Raw genomic sequence first — 17,687 nt, 5'->3', positions numbered from 1 at the left:
CACAGGAGTGGTCAAGGTTCTCTTTGTGCATTTCTTAGATTTTTATTAGACCTGAGCTGGCTTTACAAAACTGTGCTGAATCCTAGCTTCAACTTTCCTCATCTGGTTTTGAAAAACAGAAGCCTTTCAACGACGACAATTTGTTTATTTTTTATGATAATCATGGGCTCTCTGAAAAACTGATATTTAGTTTCATATTTAAAGTTTTGATGTTTTGTTGTTGATATTTAGTTGATGTTTTGTTTTAAAAAAAATTGGACAAAAATGATGAACAAAAAAGCAATATATAATTTGCATTTTTTTGGCCATCATTGAGTTTGATATTTGTAAGAGCGGAATAACTTAGCCTCTTATAGAGATTACCTGATCCATGTGTGAATTATTTGCGAGGCAAGAGTCATGAGTAAAGGTAGAGGTCCCTTATATCGACTCGTTTAGTGATATCTAGCGAGAATCACAAACAAGTTGCTGAATTGATGCTAGCGGATGAGCTGAGGACTCGCAGCTTTATCAAATTTGCAGCAGAAACCATTGAAAAATCGGCAGAATTGACTTGTTTCAAAAGAAAAGTCAATTATCTTGTAAACTAATTTTTGTTTACATCTAAAAGTCTTGTGTTAAAAAAATCGAGGAAACAATCATAGATGTATTAACGTCGGTTTACTGTTTAACCCAGGATCTTGAAATCAAAACTTCGTTTGTGTCAGACTTTCTTTGAGATAACCTGTCAATTTTTAATCCGGTGTTTGAGGGTTTTCCAATGCAAAACAATGTATCCAAATATGAAGTTTCCAAATAATATAGGTGAGCACTTAGTGACCTCGACTGCTCAGAAGGCGAACTTGCTGATTTCGATGAAATAAGATCTCCGCGCAATGACGGCACGAGCGTCAGAGAAGAAGAAGAAATTGAGTCAGTTATTGAGGCTCGGTGTATTGTAAGATTAGGACAAGACCGCCTCCTCAGTAGTGGTTAAATGGGAAAAACCTTCATCTGATTTATTCTGGACACAAGCCATGCAATTACGGCCTGGCACTACGAATGTGAATTGTTGGGGCAAATGGTTTGGCTTAAGAAATGATTCGCCCTACAAAAGCACAAGCACTGAAAAGGACATGTTTCAATGGATAAAGTGCTGACATTTTCCGTAATAGAGTTAGATCATTAACTAAACCAACTATTAGGAAAATCGGGTTAAAATCGGACTGCCTTGTGCATAGGCAACCGATAGGCAGACGCATGCTGAACCGCAAACCATTAAATTATTTTCGTAATTTTTAACAGTTAGCTGTTCGGATTAGCCAAAACAATAACTACGGAATTTTTCTTCTCAGAGGAGTTTTGATTGAAGGGGCGATTCAGCCGAAGTTTCAAAACAGTGTTTTTGCCGACGTAAGACATCAGGCGAAGAATTTCGCAAGTTAAGTAGTTCTAAATGACAAGCAGCGTCTTGAGCAAACCGATATAGCCAGCAAAGAGTCAAAAAAGAAAACAAAGGAGAGCAATAACCAGAAAAAAGCTAAAGACAGCTCCTAGCTGAATGCTCATTTTGTTGATGACTCAGTCCTAATGTTTGTCATCAATTTGGCTTATCTTCACAGAATACGCTTTGTTTAATCCAGTGTTGTTAGCTTTTGATGTTCCAGTGTAAATAGTTCGATTGATACATACCTCAGGATATCTCCCTTAATGAAATTTTGTTAGACTTGAGTGCTATATATTAATTGTTTGAACGCTATTAAAATTTTCGAAAGGCTAAAGAAAAACATGAGAATTACATAAAAAGCTGGTCTTTTTGGTCTCAAGTTATGTGGCTGTACTCAGATCACTATTAATTAATTTATTGGCACGTTTAATGCATTTGGACAAGATAAAGTTTTTATTTGCTTGATATTTTCCAGATCCAGAGAATTAGTAGAGTTAAAATGTTTGAGAATTAGTAGAGTTAAAATGACAGACTCAGGTTTTTCTTTTCTTGTTCTCTGCAACTAAATTCGAGATTTTGAGAAAAAGAATACAGGTTTGCGACAGCCTTGCTTTTAATCAAATGGTAATGTCTCATTTGTGGTGTTCCAACAGCAGTTTTATTTTTAAAAGATTTAGACCGAGACAATTGGTTCCAGTGCAATGATTCAGAGACCTCGAAGCTTTTGAAGAATTGTAAAGTCAAATTTTGAAACGACCCCTGAGACACAAGTCGCTAGAAGCTTGCGTTATGAACACAGAGACACTCGAATTTTATTCCCAAATTGCAAGCAGGTTGCAATGTCTTACTAGAAATTGGATTAATGTACTTTTGGAGCAACGAGAGACAAGCTGAAATTCATTCTTGATATGAAATAAAAAATTAACTTCACAGGTCTTCCTTGTGATGTCACTGTTCTTGGTAGATGTAACACAAAAGCGGCTCTCAGTTTCAAAGCTGACGCTGAAAGGGACTTGAGCTTCGTTACATGGGTTCGGTAAGGAGCAAATGTAAGTAAAATTTTAAGTAAGGAACCAGCAGATCTCAAGTCAGTCAAAGTCACAATGAACTACTAGGGCAACCTCAATATTTATTGTCAGATAGAGCTCTTTCTAAAATGCAAAGGTCATTCTAAGTTTTGTTTACAGGCAATTTATTAGTTCTTTTTAATTTTGTTAACATAGTTGGCAGCCTCAAAGTGATTGTCAACTTGTTGGCTTAAACGTGATTAGTCACTTACCTTGGCGGGTGAAGGCCGATTTTTACACATGTATTTAGAAGTTGTCGCTCAAGAGCATCCTTTTACCCCAAGACTTGCTTTTCAAAAAGCAAATGGGCTGCTAGCAGGCCGGGACACGTTAGCGGTTATCAGGAAATCAGCAACACCTGAATCTGAAAATCAAAACTCATGAACACCTGACAGGGCGGTTCCTCTAGATGAGCAGAGTGCAATCAGTTAACCTTACAAAATTAACAAAATGACTACCCTCAGGACAACAGTGCAGCTACATTCAGTGACTAAATTTTGCAGATACTTTTTGTATCAGTCATAAAAAACATCTATAAACGATTCACGAAAAACTTTTTTCAACATAGTCGGCCAAATGTTCAATAAGTTTTAGGGCCTACGTAGGAGTGTCACTTTACTAGTAGGGACCGAAACAGAAAGATTTTGATCTAGGTTCTCCCATAGATGTTTGTTTGTAACTTCGCCGTTGCCGGTGGTCCCCAGCCCGGATGAGGAGGAAGGATAAACACCCAGATTTTTTCCGCCAATTTTATTGCAATTTCAAATATAAAGTGCTTTCGGCTGTTTAGTTTTGTTTGGAGATAGAGTTTGAGCCTAGTTTTCTGCTAGTGCTCTGCTGAATTCTCCTATAGTGGTTTGTTTGTAACTCCGCCGTAGGCGATCCCCAGCGCGGAGGAGAGGGAAGTATAAACACCCAGATCATCTGAAAGAGCTCGAAAAAGTTGATTTTTAACATCCACTAAAGAATTTTCCGACAATTTTATTGCTATTTTATATATATATATATATATATATATATATATATATATATAATATGCTTTCTGTTGTTTGTTTTTTTGGCGATAGAGTTTGAGCCTAGTTTTTGGCCATTACTCTGCTCAATTGTCCTATAGTTATTTGCTTGTAACTCTGCCGTAGGCCATCCCCAGCCCAGATGAGAAAAGAGGAGGGGGAAGCACACCCAGAAAATGCGGAAATATCTCAAAAAGTTTTCAAATCAACTTGAGACAATTCCGAAACTTTAATTGCAAAATTGTCTGAGAAAGCGTATTTTGCAGACTTCAGCTCGCCTATGACAATTTTTGGCTCGTGTATGTTTCAGAATAGCTGCGTTTATGTTACAGAGTTGGTGCGTCTATGCCGCAGATTTTGGCTAGTATGTGGGCCAGACTTTGGCTCGACCGTAAGTACTTGGTGTGTTTGTTGCTCGTTCAAAAAATTCCTAGCCTGCGTATGTTGGAACGCACCATACCCCCTAAGTGCGTTCAAAAAAATCTGAGTCATAAACGCGGACAAATAAAAACCTCGACCTGGGATGGCATCTTAAGAAAAAGCTAAAAAGACCTTTATTATTTTGCTCTTCATTTACTGTCATAGTTGTTTCAAGCACAATCAAGTTTTTCTGATTTGTTTACGCAGTAGACTTTTTTAAATGATTCTGTTTTCATCCAACAGTACACAAATTAAGGGGGATATTATAAAAAAGGAATCCTTTCTATGTGCGCCAGATCACCCCATACTGCTCAAAAAGATCTCATCAAATTTCATCCAGGTGTTGTTGATGTTTTATCACCCTGAGTAGCATTGGGATTTGTTTTCTCCTGCAGAGTCTTCCCCACCATGTCATGTAACTCCATGTACTTAGCCACACACCTGTCTAGACACACTGCCTCCCCTTTGGTCAGTTCTGGCTCCTTCACCTCAACTCCCACGCACTTAGTCCTAGAGACAAACAAGGTCTTAGAGTCAACTTTTATAGAAAAAAAAATTATGTTCAATATGAAATCTACTCTTCAAGAGCTTCAGTTGAGAATTCACCGAAGAAAAAGATCACCTGGCAATATTTATATCCCACCAAACGTTGGATCAACGAGGCCCGGTGCGTAAACAAGCCGGTTCTATATATCAGCAACGTTCTCAAGCCCGGCTAGCTCAGTCGGTAGAGCATGGGACTCTTAATCCCAGCGTCGTGGGTTCGAGCCCCACGTTGGGAGTTCACTTTTATATCAAATTTACTTTCAATCTGAGCATTCATTTTTTCCAACACCCCTAAATTTATTTGGACATTAGGAACCCTGTATGTAACAGCCCGAATTTCTTGGCCATTAGATATATATGTTGCATAGATATAAAGAAATCCTCACGAACAAACACATCGATCCTTGGAAATAAAGACGGAGGCTTAAATTTCTGCACGCTAAAAATAGTGAAAATCTAATCAATCGAAGTTCAAACAATCTAGTAAAACAATCCATATCAGCAGATTCATAAACAATCGAATGACAAGAGTTATTAATTCAAAAAACTTTTTTTGCCAAAAAATATTCATTTTTTTTAAATTGAGAATTGTATTCTATATCTCATCATTCAAGGTGTTTCTCGACCACGGATCACATCTATTTCATAAACACCACCAGGATTAGTTTTAAGTTCCCAGATGAGTCTTTAAAACTGTTCGTTCTTCAGTTTAGTTCTGAGAAAACTTTTCCTCAGCCTAAGTTTTATGTATTGCATGATATGTTTAAGTTGTATGATATGTTCCAGTTGAAAAAAAAACTCCTGATGCCATGAAATGTCAGAAAGCAAATAAAGTTTTGGATCTATTCTGTCTTGCCCCCCCCCCCCCCCCCCCGTGGGTTTTACGCCCCCCAGTTACAAATTATATGTTGTTATATACCATGTTACTATGTAAGCAAATAGCACGTGCGCCTGGGGGGCGTAAAAAATATAAGCTCACTAAGCTCGGAGGGACAAAACAGAATAGATCCAAAGTTTTTAGCAATTATTCCACAAAAGTAAAGAGTGACATAATTGTCATTAAATGAGGGCCAGTAAAAAAACTTTCAAAATAAATGTCTCAGTAAAAAGAAAGTTCACTAACTAGCTGCAACCATTGAATGATTTCATGGGTTCAGCGATACAACAACAAAACTGGTACAGATTGAACAGTATTTTTCTTTCAAAATATCAGAGAAGCAAAATGAAAGAAATCTGAAACCCAGAAAAAATGAATACAAACTGTTCTCATGTTTATGAATATATTATATGCAAGTTGTCCTTCAAAAAAACAAATGCAAATAAAGTGTTTTGAATAAACATAGAAATGACGTCAGTCACCTAAATGGATGGGAGAGATTGTCTCATTTGGGAGAGAAGATCCTATTTGGGCTCAAAGCAATTGCCCAGTTTCTTGCAGTTGCCGAGGAAACTGGGCAAAGTTGGGCAAACCAATTAGATTATATTTAGTTGTAATTAAATGGAACTTAATCATATCTGCTATCCCTTTTAAACTCGTGTAGAATTTTCTTTCCTTGAGTCCACACCTCTAGACAATATTGTAGAAAAAACAGTTTGCTGAAGCTCGAAATTGAAACTTTATTTTCTTATTTCGACTTCCAGATTTGCATAATTTGATTTCTAACTTTTCAAATGCTTCCAAACTATTTCACCGCACAAAACAAGCGTGTGAAATCTCAACTGTCAAATCCATCCTGTAGGCTAGTCGATCAACATTGGTGACCCCAAAACAACGAATTGCTACTCAAGTATCTGAGGTCAAAATTCTAAAAGACAAAAAAGTAAACACAGGTAAACACAGGTAGTTGACTCAGATTGCCACAGCTGAAAATTTACCCGCCGGGTAGCTCAATCTCTGCTTTTACATCCAAACATTTTTGCTTAATATTTCAATAATCTCAAAGCTGATTGACAAAAATTTTTCAATTATTACCTAAGTTTAACTTCATCTGGCTTCTATCAGTAGTGGGGAAAAGGGGCCCCGTGCACAGCACCCCCCTATTTCACCCCTAAAAATACCCCACCTGTTTTTTTTTGCCCTAATCGGACCAATTTTTTTCATATTAGAAAAAAATGGTATTTTCAAGCACTTTTCGACTCGTATTCACACTTCGTGCGAATACTCGTCTCAAAGTGCTTTTTTTTAACACTGTTTAATTTAGAGTACAAATCCAATTCAAATCTTTATCAGCGAATTAATCTTTATCAGTGAATTTACCAATCACGCTTTTCCCTCTTAAATATCTAAATTTTACAAACTGTATAAAAATAGTATTTACACTTCATTCGAATATTCGACTCAAAATGCTTTTCAACATTACCCTAGAACATAGTTCAAATCTTAATCAATAACCGCATCGCAGATATTATATTTATAAATGTGTTCTCTAAATTGATTTCTAGTATGACCGAATCTATATCTATGAAGGTAAATACACAACTTACATTTTGCATTTCTAAATCTAAAGAAAGAAATATGTTTATAAGCTTTGCACATATTACACGTTAGATATTGATCTGGATTATCATAATGATATAATAACAAAAATCTAATTAAATTAAGCTAAATTTATAGAAAAGAGTGATTTCATTCTTTCGCTCTTTTTCGGAGTGATGCCCCAGTACGAAAATCACTCTTCTATCACGCTTAAAGAGCGATTCACTCTTTTTCTTTAATTTTTAAAATTATCTAAAATTTTCAATAAATTTATATTTTCTTTTACTTTTTCTATATTTATTCCATTATTAATAAGAAATAATACAAAATCATAATATTTACATGAGCAATCTTCTTCATTTTGTCTAATGGCTAAAGTACTTTCGGTTCTAGAACTTTGTTTTTCAGTTAGATTTCTACTAAATCCTTTAGTTAATTCTACACCTGGATGTTGTTTCTTTACATGAGCCCGTATCCCATCATATCTCACAACAGAAGTACAATATGGACAATTAACTTTAGCTGAAGTACAGTTTCTACATGTATACTTACTCTCATCAAAATCAGTTAGTGGTTTTATATAATTACATTTATTACAATTTCTGATTGGTGTAACCACTTCGTGGATCTGCGGGGCAGTTGGGGTACCAAGGACTTCGTCCCTTTCACTGATTAATACTTCTGAGTTATAGTTAGGGTTAGGATTAGGGTTAGGATTAGGGTTAAGGTTAAGGACTGAGTTATAGTTAGGGTTAGGGCCTGAGTTAGAACTGGTGTTATAACTAGAATCAGAACCAGAACTAGAGCTAGAACCAGAATCAGAACTAGAGTTAGAGCTAGAGCTAGAACTTGAGCTAGAACCAGAACCAGAACTAGAGCTAGATTCATTTTTTAAAGAACAACCCCATGGAGAAAAATCATTAGCACAAATAGCACTTATTGTTATATTACCACATATACATTTATCAATTTTATCTTTATGACATGATTCGTAATGATATTTTAAACAAGCAATGTTTCCACATTTATAGTTACACTCTAAACATTTTATAACCATTTATAATTGGTCAAATCTGCGAATTTGCAAACGAGTTTCACTCGTGGTTAACCAATTTGCAAAACAACTTAGTTGAACAACTCCGTTGAACAGTTTGGTAAACCATGAACAAAGTTCGTTGGAGAACCGCGAGCAAAGCTCGTTCACTGATTTCAATTATACTCAACATATATATTTAGCCAATATCTCAATTACATCTTTAGTATTATCTTTAGATTTGATACACTCTGCTAAATATTTATTTCCTAACGTATTGAGTATATTAGTTTTACATCTCTTATCTAAAATTGCTTCAAGGTTTAATTGCATTTTATTTTTAACATAATTTATAATTTCATTTCTAAATTCTTCATTATTTACATATAGACTGTTTAAATTCTCTTGTCCCTCTTTATTTAAAATCCCAGTATATTTATGAGTGTAACTGCTTCGCTGATCTGTGTAACAGCTTCGCTGATGGGTCTTCGACCATGTTTCACTATCTGTGTACGAGTTACACTCGTGGTTTACCAAACAGCTTCGCTGATGGGTCTTCGACCATGTTTCACTATCTGTGTACGAGTTACACTCGTGGTTTACCAAACAGCTTCGCTGATCTGTGTAACAGCTTCGCTGATGGGTCTTCGACCATGTTTCTCCATCTGTATATTCCCTTTCATGTTCCAGATCTTGATCTTGATCTTGATTTCTGCCAAATCCATAGTTCAATAATGTACTTGTTCTATTCAACATAGTACTCGCTGCAGTTGCCACATGTCCGGCATTTCTTACTGATATATCAGGACTCTTAAAATTATATATCATTAAACATGAACTTATAATACCTAAAATAGTTGAAAATAATCTAAGACCATTTGCTTTAACAACTTCCTGAGTTAAAACATCATTCTGTATTTTAATACCTTTTAATGTAAGAAGTTTATTAAAATAAAACTGATAATTATCATGACTAATAGTATTTCTATCTGTTGCATTTATCATGAGTGGTTTCATATATGCTATAAGTTTATTTATATCTTCTCTTCCTAACTCATCTTTTAAACTGAGAGCTTTTAAATCAAGGAAACCAACTCTTGAATCATATATCATTGTTCTATTACTATTAATAATAATAAAAGTATTTTCTTTCTTATTATATTTAATTATACCATAACGAAGTTCGTCTGACATTCCGTCTGTACGATTATAATGGTTACTATTTAACTCATTAATTATTTTACTAAAGTCATGTTCACATTTATATATCTCATTAAAGTTTTTAAATAGATCAGATCCATTATAAGTTGTTAAATAAATAGTATCACAACTCATTCTTGCTGTATTATTTATTTGAGCTGGTTTATGACACATTACAATCATTTGAATATTATAATGTCGACCTTCAGTAAAATAATAGTCTATATCCTTATTTAACTTATCACCCATATCATCAAGTACTATTACACAATTTCGAAATTTTTGCATATTGTTTTTTGTGATCATATTCATATCACATTTATTAAATCCAGTATAAAACTTATTAGTCTCGGGATTTATCCAGTCTCTGTCATCTTTACACACTATAACTATATTTTGATCTTGATCAGTGAAACTGCTTCGCAGATTTTGTTTTTGATCTTGATTTTGATCTTGATTTTGATCTTGATTTTGATTTTGATTTTGATTTTGATCTTGATCGGTGTAACCACTTCGCGGATCTTGATTTTGGACTGAGTATAATTTTAAGTATTGTCTAACAAAATATGTTTTACCCGTACCAGTTCCACCATAGACAATAGTGTGTAATGGTGACTTTTCATATTCAAATCTAACTAGACTCCTATTCATAAATCCACCAAAGCTTTCTTCTAGTTTTGCATATTTACTCGGTATTGAATCATATACTATAAAACAAAATATAATTAAGAAAATAAAAATTATAACCACGCTACCTGTCTCCATTTTTATAAATGAAAACTTAGATAAATATAGACATAATTAGACTTATAATTAGACTTATAATTAGACTATAATTGGAGTTATATTTAGACTTATAATTAGAGTTATAATTAAACATTAATAATATTTATAAGAAAATGCTTATCCTAACTTTTGAGGAATTCAATAATAAATTTAATATTGATAATAGTGCTATGAGTGATATCAGAATAAAAGATATAGGTAAAGATATAAGTCTAACACCAATTGAAATTGTAATGAGAGATCAGACTCCAAATAACGTAAGTGAACCCAACTCCAACATTATTGTAAATTTACATCCAACTGAAGGTACACATTGGGTTTTAGTTATAAGAAGAGAAGGTGGTCCAGTGTATTACTTTGATAGTTTTGGTATAGAAACTCCTCCATTATTCTTAGAAGAGTATGTCAATCTAGGCTCTAATGAAAGAATACAACAATATGATGAATCTTATTGTGGGGCTTATTGCTTATACATGATCTATCTTATTGATAGAGGATTTAGAATTAACAATGCTTTGAATATTCTAGTTAATCAATGTAAATATCCAGGAATGTATAATGAGTGTTTCTGTTTGGGTTGTAATGATAAAGTTAATCAGGGAACCTGCTTCGCAGATGATCTACGAAGTAGCTTTGCTAATAATGATAAAGTTAATGATAATCAGGGAACGGACTCCGTCCGTGGCATGCCAACCTGCTTCACAGATGATAAAGTTAATGATAACGATAAAATTAATGATAACGATAAAGTTAATGATAATGATAATGTTAAGTTTAATGATAATGATAATGATAATGATCTACGAAGTAGCTTTGCTAATAATGTTAATGCTAATGATAATGATAATGATAATGTCAATGTTTATGATAATTATAATGATGAGACTATCTATCAGAGAAGTAGTTATAATCAAGGGGGTAGTCATAATCCGCGAAGTAGTCCTAATCTGGATATATCACCACCAAGAAGTAATATAATCCAAACAAGTCCTATTGCCATTAATATAAATGATGATCTATATTCATGGTTAAATGATGATGATATAATTACTGAAGCCGCATTCCCAGATAACTTTAGATGTATAATATCTGGTCCTAGTGAATGTGGTAAGACATTCTTATTAAAAAAACTAATTCTAGCTAGTATATACTTTGATAAGCTATATATCATTGGACCTACTGGTGATCAGTACCATGGTATAGAAAGAATAAACCCAAAAGCAGATGTTGAATTTATTAAAGATATAAAAGATTTACCATCTCCTGATAAACTACCCAAAGACTTAAAGAAACTAATGATATTCGATGATGTTAGAGCCAAAAACCAGTTATTAATGAATACTTTTGTAGGGGTAGACATAATAATTGTAATATGATATATCTTAATCAAAACCTGTTCTCTCTGGATAGGCAGAGTGTTAGAGAGAACTGTAATCTATTTATTTTATTTGAACAGAGAGGTAAAGCCCTCATATCTATATATCAAGATTTCTTTAATAATGTGGAACTTAGTTATAATGATTTTGCTAATATATGTAATAAGGTATGGAAAGAGCCTTATAATTACATTGTCATTGATATAACTAAAAATAAAAATATTAATGGTAAACTAAGAATTAATTGGGATCGGAGAGTTTTGTAGTTTAGTTTAAGTATCCACGAAGTGGTTACACCAATCAGGGAACCTGCTCGGGTTACCACGAGCGGAGCTCGTTGGTAAACCACAGACGGAGTTTGTTCGCAGATAAGTCTAAGTCTAAGTCTAAATCTATGACTATGTCTAAGCCTAAGTCTAAGTAAAGTCTAAGTCTAAGTCTGTAACTAAATCAAACAGACCTTCGTCTGCTCACTATATTAGATCAACGAAGTTGTTGCTGGTTACACCAGATCTGCGAAGCAGCTTCACTGATGGGGCTTCGCCCAACTATTTACACTAGATGTAAAGTAAAACTTAATACATCACCATTAAAGTCTATAGGTCTTCCATGCTCATCTTTAATATGAAACTCTATATATTCTATTCTATCTTTAGTTACATTTTGATATAAGATATTAGTTGGTATAATATTTATCAAATAACCTGGTGGTTCAGTTAGATTAAAAGTATATAGTATGTCTGTTAAGTAGTATGAGTTGATTGTTCATTCTATTCACATTAAACACTGAGTTATAAACTGATAATCTAATTAAACCTAATTTTGTTTTATTAAGTATAGGTTCACTAAAGTTAAACTTTTCTGTTGGCTTTATCATTCTAAAGTTAAGTGTGTGTTCTTCTTTAGTTTTAGTTAAAGCATCATGTATCTTTTGTAGTTCCCATAAGATCAACGAAGTTGCACCTCCGGTGATTAAGTTATCAGTCATTTTTTATCTAATAAAAATGGATTTTAATTTGGATGCAACTTATGGTTATAATAATGATATACACAAAAGTAAGATTATAAAGTATAAACCAAATAATCTGGCAACAATGAATACAATCAATACTAACATTAATATCATACTCAATAGAGAAGAGAATCATTTAAATATACACGATTCATATCTAGAGATAGAGTTTGTTGTATCAGATGATGCTGGGGGTGTATTTGCTAATAATGCTAATATTAGATTAGTTAATTATGGTATGATGGCATTGTTTAGTTCAGTTAAACTTGAAACTAGTGGTGGTAGGACCATTGAATATATAGATCATTGTCATCCTAATCTATTGATGTATAAGTTATTAACTAGTACTGATGATGAATATGAGAGTGGTTTTGTTAGAAATCAAGGTAATAGAGATAGTCAACTTAAAGGTGATCATGCTGCTGCCGAACGAGGTCATATGTATATGATGGTTAAGATGAGTGATCTATTTGGTTTTGTGAATGATTTAAAAAAGATTATATATGGTTTAGGATTTAAACTAATATTAAAAAGAAATAATAATGATAGAGCTCTATATAGAATTAATGCTGGTGCTGTTGCAGTAGCTAATGATGGTAATATAGAAATTAGAGATATATCATGGTGTGTGCCTAGTATTGATCCTAGTAATGATAATAGAATTATTGTACAGAAAGGATTAAATAAAAAGAATAATATAGACTTCAGTTATTATGAAAGAAAGACATTTTATAAGAACGTACCTAATGCTACTAACTTCTTGTTTGATTTAGGTATGGAAAGTGGTATGGAAAGACCACAATATATAATAGTTGGTTTTGAAAATAATAATGTTAATGAACAAACTCATGATGCAAGTACATTTCATATAATGTATGTTACTGAATGTTATTGTAAGATTGGTAGTGAGTTTTATCCTGAAGATAGAATGAATAATAATTATGGCACCAATAATTATAATGAGGCTTTTAAAGAGATTGTTAGCTTTAATAAAGATTATAATGGGCTACCATATAATATAAAACCGTATATAAATCATAGAACATTCAAAAGTAGTTATAGAATATATGTATTTGATACTAGATATCAAAGTGATCATATAGGTCCACAACCAATACAACTTAACTTTAAATTTAGTGCTGCAGTTGCCGATGTTATATGTCATGCATTAGTGTTAACTAGAAAGGTTATTAGTGTTAGTAGTGATGGTAATAAGATGGTTGATATAGTTTCATAGAAACTAATGACCGAAGGTCTATAGTCTCGTAGAGACTAATTGGCAAAGCCACTTCGTGGATCAGTGAAACTGCTTCGCAGATAGCCAGAGGCTTATCAAATCATAGATATAATTATAATTAAAGTCCTTATCATTATTTCCTACTAGTCTTAACAAAACCTTTAGCATAAATAGTATCTAATTTCTTTTTATTCTCTAGAGATAGGACTCCGTCCATCCGGGAACCGGTTTCACCGATGCTACGCCATAAGCCTCTAGCTTCAAGTTTAGTCTTCGAGCTTCGCTCGCGGGCAGAGCCCGTAGGCTTAGACTCAGTCTTAGGCTTTGTCTTCGAGCTTCGCTCGCGGGTGAAACCCGTAGGCTTAGTCTTCGAGCTTCGCTCGCGGGTGAAACCCATAGGCTTATTCATAACAACAAAAGGATTATACTTTTTAACTTCCATTATTTTTTATATATAGAAATGAGTCTTTTAAATAAGTTCAAAACCAATTCATATTGTGTTGGTGGCAGACATTATAGTGGCACTAATAACATAAGAGGAGCTATTACACCAAAAGGTACTAAAATGTTAAGAGGATCCTGCACTAAATGTGGAAGGAATAAATCAATGACAGTATCTGATGCAACAATAGAAGCAGAGGGATTGAAAGATTTTTTTAAAAGTGTTGGTAGAGCTACAGTTAACTTTGGAAAGAAAGTTGCTAATAATCCAATAAGAGCATTAGAGATTGCAAGTAAAATAGGAACTGCAGCGGCATCTAGAAACCCTAGAGCTGCTTTATCAGCCACACCTGATTTAATTAAATTTGCAACTACTGGTGAAGGTATAAAGGTAGTACAAAAAGGAAGAGGTTTATACTTAGGTACAAAGAAAAGATAATTATTTGATTATGATTATATTTATGTTTATGATTATGATTATCGGTATATATTTATACTAATATTATTATTACTAAAGACATTGTTATTACTAAAAACTAATAACTTTAGTTTAAAAAAACACTTAATTTATTTTTCTTGTTCTTCTTATAATCCTCATATACCTTGACTAATTCATTATATTCATCATTATCTATTTTATTATCATTCATTGATTTAGTATATAGTTTATTAAATTTATCACTAAACTGTTTAGCTAGAATATACATTTGTGAATACTTGTAATTTTATTTCTTATTTTAGTATTAATTGTTTTTGATAATGAACCACAAACAGTTGCTGTAGCAAAAGCTGTGGGTATAGAATAAGGTAATCCTATACCTGTTAATGCAACTGATGTTGTTGTTGCTGTTGTTGCAATTGATGATAATATTATTTCTGTTATCTCAGCTACGTTAATATAATTTTTATATCTACTTAACTTCTTATTATAATTATTAGTTTCAGTTTCATAATAATTTCTAATATCTTTTATAATGTTAATATTATTGTTAAATTTATTATTAGCTTGAATCTTTTCATTTATCTGCTGTTCATTGACAGCAGCAGCTTCGCGCATCAACCGTTCCGATACTGATGATAAATCTGGATACAGTAAACTCTCACTCGGTGCTGTTGGATCAGTGAAACTACTTCGTAGATTGGTCATTTTCATTAGTGAAAAAACTTTCTATTTCTTTCGTTATATCTTCTTGTTTAAATCCATAATGCATCTCAAGTCTGTCTTTCTCTTTATTATCAAGTAACTTACTTCGTAAAAGTATAGAAATTATATATATTACTATAACACCTCTAAGAGATTTATTGTATTCTTTCATTTCCCTCAGACCATTAGTAAACATATCATTTAAATGTATGTTGGTAACACTCTGATTAAACTTATTATTATCAATCTCTTGTTTTAATTGATTATATTTAGAGATAGTATCAGCAGCAACTTTATTACAAAAGTTAACAACATTTGTGACTTCATTTGCTGATTTAATGAATTCTTTAATTAGATTTTCATTAACTTGTGTTTCATTTAGCTGTAATGTTTTAGTTGTAACTTTATCAAAATCACCTTTTCTTAGTTCAGTTATGTTTCTACTTAAAATTTCTATTTTATTAGAAGAGGATAATAAGTTATTGTCACAATACTCTTTATTAACCACATCCTTTTCATCTAACGGAGGATGTACATTTGTAATTTTATAGGTATCCTTCATGTCAATATTATCATTATCTTCTAGGAATAACCCACGAGCCTTACTTAGTGTTAGGTTGTGCCAACGGTCAGCGGAGCTGATTGTTGATGTTAATCCGAGAAGTGAGTTCCCTGATTGATTTTTAGCCTGATTGAATCTGTTTCTTGTCATTATTTATTTTAAGAAATATATTTAATGATTCCAAAACTTCATTATTAGATTCAAAATCAAACTCAGATTTCAATAGTTCCTGTTCATAATATTTACCTTCTATTATCTCTCCATTAATATCTTCTATCTTATATGTTGGTGGTTGTGTTTTTAGAACTTCATTAACTTTAAACAGTTCTCTATTCCAATTAGAAGTTTAACCTTTAGAGAAGATATTACGTTTATCTGCGTTTCTAACATAATCACCAACTTTAAATTTTGGCTTAATATTCTTAAAATTAAAAGTGTATTTAACCTTATCAGGATTATTAGAAGCATCAACTGGTGTCATATTAATTGTTGAATGAATGTTATTGTTATATGTTAAGATTGCATCATTTAATATATTTACCCAATTACCATCACCATTGATGAACATTGGTTTATTTATTATGTGTAATAATGTTCTATTGAATCTCTCTATAAACACAGCTTTTAAATCACTATAAGTAGAATATAGTTCTGTTTCATATTCCTTAAGTAAAGATTTAAATGTTTTATTGTAAAACTCACTACCTCTATCTACCCATAACTTTTCTGGTTTTCTAGGTTGAGAGCCTCCTTGTGGATTTTCGCCTAATACTAATTTAAAGCCATTAGTTATAGATAAACCAGATTTATTCTTTAATGGAATAGCCCATGCATATTTTGTGAATATATCTATAACTGTTAATATAAACTTATAATTATTATTGTATTTACTTAAAGATGACTTATCAATTAAATCAGCTGACCATGTTTCATCTTTATATAATGGTATTATTCTTTCTCTTCTAAACTTTGTTATTTGAGGACTAAATACTTCTTTAGCTAGGAGTTGTTGTTGTTCCATCATTATGGGCGTAGCCAGGTGTTTACCCTTCATTTACCATACTTAAAAACAAAATTATCTAGTTGTTCTTGATTAATAATATTCATAGATAATAGTTGCTTAGATATATCTAGCATTTCGTCATATAATCCATCATGACCAGCTTTTGTTTCTAGTATTAATAATTCTAGTCTTTCTATTAAACCGTTTAAATGGCAACTTAGTTGATTATTTGGGTTGCTATTTAGTCCCCTACCATATACATCATCTTTTGCCCCCATTATACGTTTTATTGTTCTATATCTAGCACTTTTCTTATCCCCTTTTCCTAAATCATATCTAATATCCTTTAAAAACCTTTTAATTTTGTTTTCATCTTCTTCAATATCATCGTTATATGTTACATTTGGGTTAGTGAGAAATTCAATAAATCCTTCTGAGAATTCGTATATATTATCCCTAACTAAAAATGCACCCTGCTCTAGGGTTATATCAACACCATTCATTTTGTATCTTCCAGTAGGCAAATCTACAAGATTTAATTTTAATTGAGGATTAGTTTGAGTACCCATTTTATGAAGATTCTTGGCTATCTTTGTATCAACAAAAACTGGTGCTATTTCTTGAGTTTCCTCTATGGTCCACTTTAACGTTTCATTAATCTTAGAAGTGTTTTCACTGATCTGGGAACCAGCTTCCTGGATCCGTGAAGCGGTTTCACCCATCTGAGAAGCGGCTTCTCCTATCTGAAAACCAGCTTGTTCGATCATCTTAGTTTGTTTATCTAACTCTTGATTTTGCCAATCTATTGCTCTTAATGTTTGTTCACTTAATGCTAGATTCTGTTCATTGTTTGCATTTAGTGTTTTAGTTAAAGGATCAAATAACTCTTCTATTTCACCATAATATTCTTGTTGTTTTAATTTATCTTCTAATCTATTCTTTCTG

The 17,687-nt window shown here is 32.7% G+C and overlaps 1 protein-coding gene and 1 non-coding gene across 5 annotated transcripts in view; one reads left to right on the top strand and one right to left on the bottom strand.

Annotated features, from left to right (window-relative positions):
* Nucleotides 1-17,687, bottom strand: part of LOC142355702 (mitochondrial import inner membrane translocase subunit Tim10-like) — a 42,945-nt gene that overhangs the window by 19,015 nt on the left and 6,243 nt on the right. For 3 of the 4 annotated variants that reach the window (XM_075407802.1, XM_075407784.1, XM_075407790.1), the window contains exon 2: nucleotides 4,288-4,436. In XM_075407802.1, coding sequence (XP_075263917.1) covers nucleotides 4,288-4,436 — 149 coding nt within the window. Of the gene's footprint in view, nucleotides 1-4,234; nucleotides 4,437-17,687 lie in introns of all 4 variants that reach the window. The other variant, XM_075407794.1, reaches the window with a different exon arrangement.
* Nucleotides 4,636-4,708, top strand: Trnak-cuu (transfer RNA lysine (anticodon CUU)). Its single transcript has one exon. It is a non-coding gene; the product is annotated as a tRNA-Lys (tRNA).

This window comes from Convolutriloba macropyga, chromosome 2, assembly GCF_964194025.1.
Source record: "Convolutriloba macropyga chromosome 2, txConMacr16.3, whole genome shotgun sequence".
Lineage (NCBI taxonomy): Eukaryota > Metazoa > Xenacoelomorpha > Acoela > Convolutidae > Convolutriloba > Convolutriloba macropyga.
Note: the sequence above shows the minus strand (reverse complement) of the source record. Positions and strands in the feature narration are given on the sequence as shown.